General features: G+C 33.7%; 1 protein-coding gene across 1 annotated transcript; it reads right to left on the reverse strand.

Moving 5' to 3' along the window:
• Positions 1-2,161: 2,161 nt before the first annotated feature.
• LOC144470530 (uncharacterized) lies at positions 2,162-3,136 on the reverse strand. Its single transcript, XM_078181804.1, has 4 exons — positions 3,014-3,136; positions 2,597-2,691; positions 2,340-2,520; positions 2,162-2,224 (listed from the first exon to the last, which is right to left on the reverse strand). The coding sequence occupies exons 1-4, from the start codon at positions 3,134-3,136 to the stop codon at positions 2,162-2,164; spliced, it is 462 nt and encodes a 153-aa protein (XP_078037930.1).
• Positions 3,137-4,836: the final 1,700 nt, after the last annotated feature.

Below are 4,836 nucleotides of genomic sequence, written 5' to 3' on the forward strand. Positions count from 1 at the left end.
ATGTTATGACAAATTTTCTAACTTATCGAGAAATTGAATGAAGATATTCTTCCGCCAAAATTTTAATAAGCGGAAAATTTGTTATTCTTTCTAGTAATATATCGCGCAAAATCCGTAGTTAATTTTTATAAGCGGTTTGACTTGCTCACAGTTCAACAATCACTGTTAATATTCCGAATCTTTGACATTCAAACAGCGATTGTGCGAGCATTGCGAACAGCTGTTTATAAATTTTTTAAGCGCACCTCCAAGGATGTTTTATCCATCCCGTTGGTTTTCGTGTAGCACCCAATTAAGCAGCCCCTTTAAATTATTCGTCGGTGGCTGAATAATCAAACGATACCTTTGAGATACTAGATCAAAACGTACCGAAGCATTTTCATAGAAGGGTGAAAGGGTCAAGTTATTCGGAAAGGAAAGATTCTCGGTTCAATTCCCTATCTGGTACTTGATCAGGTCGATTTCTTGTTCTAATTTATTGCAGTACATGTACACACCAATGAATTCTCCCAGGGACTACAAATCTTCGACGAAAAATGGGAAGGGTAGCCAAGAGAACCGACCCCGTGAAAAAACGTCAAACGCAGCCACTAACTGATGCGTGTTTCTTTCAAAGTATGTCGTGGGGGAAATAACTCTTCTTTTTTAAAAGAAGACAGTCACTGAAGAGGTAACATGTTTTCTTTATAATAACAATATTTTTATGGAAAACGTATTGTATTGCATATTGTGTATTGTATACGATTATATATGATATATTACATTCTATGTTACATATGATCGTATAAATAACGAATATAGCTATAAAATAAAAACGCTCCATATTACAAGAACGTAATATTTGCTAAACAGTACAAATGAATTTTTATGAAACTCAATTACAGTGTCGCAATTGAGTTTCATATTAAAAAATAAATATGATGAAAAAATTTCTTTATTAAAAATTAAATAAACATGTAAAAAATTGAATATCTTTTATTCGATGAATATAAAGTTAATTATAGCAGTAAACAAATGAAAGGCACAGCAATTGGTTATCTCGTGTTGGTCCATTACCCACTGTATGCTTTGGCTACAGAAAACAATACACCTGACACAAAATTACTCGTTTCATCTGTCTAGTCGTTAGTCTCGGAAATTATGCTGCATATATCCGAGGTTGGTCAACGCGGCACGTATAGAAACAGCGAAACTTTATGACGTGTCGGAGAACTTTCGAAAACTATTACCTTTTTGCATATCGGAGATCCCCGAAACTTCAAAGACGGCGCAGGAATGCAAATAACTTGACACTGCCTCCTGTGTGCGCAACACAAACGCCATAGTTGTCCAACTATGCGGGAGGACACATTCACTTGACTCGAACGACAAGGTTTTATAAGATACAAAAGCAAACTGGAGGGAAGAAGCTACATCGTATCTTGCAACACTTCGGTGCAGATTCTAGACTGTCTCATCCCATGGTTTCGTCATCAGGCCGCTAGATCTCGCAATTATTAAGGTTAGCTTGGGCGGTGTCCACTATCAATTGAGATTTTAAATCAGTCGACGTCCTTCGCCCAATAATTATATTATTAATATATATAATTAATATATAATTAACTATATATAGTCGTCTAACGAGATTTCTGTTATCTCGCCACCTTGATAATCGATGACTATAAAAACGAGTCGAGACACCCTAATTGTCCATTTCTGACTACAAGCTAACGAACAATAGGGGAGAATTTATTTAATAATTTGTTTATCGATATGAAAATGTTCTTCTACATAGTACTGTGGTAATATTAAGTTATTATCAAAATGAAATTGATGTTCGAAATATGTAATAGTTGTATAAAGAATTCACAGTTCAAGGGTTGTTTCTCTAAAAATGAAAAGTGACTATTTCGATTTCTGTTTGTAGCAAATTGTAATTATTTTCTACTTCAACTATAGTAGTTTTTATTGCTAATTTTATGTTAATTAGACTGTAATGGAGTATGTGAAAATTTGCATTAATTGTCAGGAACTAAACAGTCAAATGGCAGTATTTATGTTATAAATATGAACATCAGAATTTGTTCGTAATTCAGGCTATGACAAACGAATTGTTGCTATCGAAAAATGTAATTCTCATACTTGTGACAGATGCCATTTTATTGATAAAATTTCCAATTAATTACACTGTTTTACTCGCGCCACGTTTTGTACTTGTAGATGACTTTCCTTTATGATTCTTATTCTGAAAATGAATATTATTTATAATTATTAAAGCCACGATATTAAGTAACTCCTGACACAATGAATAAATAACTTAATTAAAAATGAAGCGCATTCGCTACTATCGAATTACTCACGTATTTCGCTAAAGCGTGGAGTGCTTGTGTAACCAACGTCAACGTTTCGACTTCTGTAAACTGACGAGCTGAAACTGACGTCGATGAGAATGATCTCGAATGGTCAAACAACGATGCAATTGACTGCAGCAAGAATGCTAGAAATGCCAATGACGCCAGCACGCTCAAAGGATCGAAAACTCTGCGAAACAAATTGCTTCAAAAATCCAAAACCGAAGAAGCAAAATCAAACATTATTTGTCTCGGACTGTACTCACGGATAATAAGTAGGAGCCATAGACGTCTGACTCCCCTGACCGGTATAGTAACTTTTTCTTTGAAAATCGGCGAATATGTCATTGAATCCTGGGAACTTTTTTATAAAGAAAGAAAGACAGATGAATCGATAATAAAATAATAATAAATCGATAAGAAATATTTGACAAATTCTGGAGAAGAAATTAGTTGCCAATAATCGTCATTATTATTAAAAAATGAATAGAATTATTAGACTGTATTTCTTTTCGCGAAACACTTGCAGAAGAAATATATTTTCACTTATTTTCTGTTTCTAATAATCGATTCAGAACATTTTTATTTCGAATAAAGAGATCCGTAATATAATTACAACAGTTACGATTCATCTAATTATAATATTACAATTCAGCAGATAATGTTTAAACAATAGTACGTACAGTTCTAGAAGCAACTGGATAAAGCTTCTGCGTGTCGAAGCGACTCGTGGTGTAAGTAGTGTTCGCTAAAGCGCCGCAACAAATGGGTCCTAACAGCTCAATGATTACTATAGTCTTCAACATCCTTCCACCAGAGAATTTTCGACGCAACTATAATAAATTTTTAATACCCGTCACGGTGTCGAAGAAACTTTATCGCTACCACTTTCAATTGTTTTATTCCGCGTATGTGAAATGCAACCGATCACTAGTCTCTCTTCCGACGTTTCATTCCAGAATGCAACCATATATTTATAGTTTCCGAGATGCATTCGCCCGCGCATTATCTCATTATCCGCTCCACATACTCGTCACGCAGCAGATTTGTAACTCTTCTGGAATAAAATGAGCAGAAATTGTGTGCTTCCTCTGTAACGAACGCGTGGAACGCGTGGAACAAATGAAAACGGGATGTAAGAAAATCGTGTGCATAGCTTTCATAAGTAAACCCATAGGTTTGAATGTGAAACGTTTGCCGAGAAATCTTTTGATAAGCTATTTCCATGCTTCATGGTTAATCTTAAATCTATTGCTAATTATATATTGTAGTTACGATTGTCACGCGAAAATAGTTACTGCAACAGATCTATACTAACGTTATTAATTGATATCAAGTTTAATATAGATGTGTATTTATTTATAAAAAAATCTTTTTGAGTAGGTGAAATTTTTTAATTCAAAGTATCAGGTTGGTGCATATGAAATATCGGATTTTCAAGCGAGTATATAAAACTGCATATATTTTTTCAAAAGCTAAATAATGTATATATAATTAAATGATGCGCCCTTACTCAATAATAAGAATAATTTTAAACGAAGCCGCTTCGAAATCAATATGCGATCGTTTATAGAAATGGAGTGCCTCTCAGATAGTCGTGTCGCGTGTAGATAACATAAATGTCCCAAGACCCAGACTTAAGCACAAAATAGGAGACGTTGGTCACTCCATAAATTTTAAGGGTGAACGTCTATAAGAAGCATTTTCAATTCCATTCGATCCTTCCTTTGCGAATCAGTGATCTCCTCGTTTGATTATCGTGGATTTTGATGTAAAAGGAAAACGAGAAAATATTTCCAAATGTATTGTGTTCATATTGCTGTTTTATATATATATATATATATATATATATATATGGCTACCATTAGATAAATACTCGTATAATGGAAATAGTCTTTTGAGAAGGCAATATTTAATAATTATATAATACTTAATTTAATATATATATCCATTGGAAAAATGTAGTAGAGGCTAATTCGTTATATTAAAATAAATGCTATATTAACATAAATTCTAAATGCTAATTCCAACAAATTTATTCCCATTTATTTGTTATGTATTGATGCCACGCAACGAATTTCAATAATTATTGAGACGTGGAAGGTTCGATATAAATTCCGAAATATATCACGTGTTACCATACTATCGTACAAAAGGAGCATTTATGCCACCATTCACCGACCGCGAATATATGTATGTTTGCAAAGAATTTAATATTTCAGAAGAAATTATACTTTCAGATTGGAATAAAGTTTCGAGGGTCGCACGAACCAGGGATGCAAATTCATTTTTCAGTGATACCCTCTGACAAAAATGTAAATTGATTTCGTGCCACTACAGGTCGTTTAGTTCGATGTATATCGATCCTTCCTCGATCTTTATTACTTCCCATGGCCGTAACAAGATTACTGTTTCGGTTGTAGATAACGCTTCCTCTACATTTAAATTTCATATTCATCACTTAACTGAAAATAACGTTTTCAACGAATTCTTAATGCACCGGTTG

The sequence above is a fragment of the Augochlora pura genome, chromosome 5 (assembly GCF_028453695.1).
Source record: "Augochlora pura isolate Apur16 chromosome 5, APUR_v2.2.1, whole genome shotgun sequence".
Lineage (NCBI taxonomy): Eukaryota > Metazoa > Arthropoda > Insecta > Hymenoptera > Halictidae > Augochlora > Augochlora pura.

What these genes read in the sequence shown, in the direction of transcription:
- LOC144470530 (XM_078181804.1), bottom strand. Translation starts at nt 3,136, where the DNA reads ATGTTGAAGACTATAGTAATCATTGAGCTGTTAGGACCCATTTGTTGC. An exon ending in ATCCAGTTGCTTCTAGAACT is followed by an intron (nt 2,692 to 3,013) that starts GTACGTACTATT and finishes TTTATAAAAAAG; the next exon opens with TTCCCAGGATTCAATGACAT. An exon ending in TCCACGCTTTAGCGAAATAC is followed by an intron (nt 2,225 to 2,339) that starts GTGAGTAATTCG and finishes ATTCATTTTCAG; the next exon opens with AATAAGAATCATAAAGGAAA.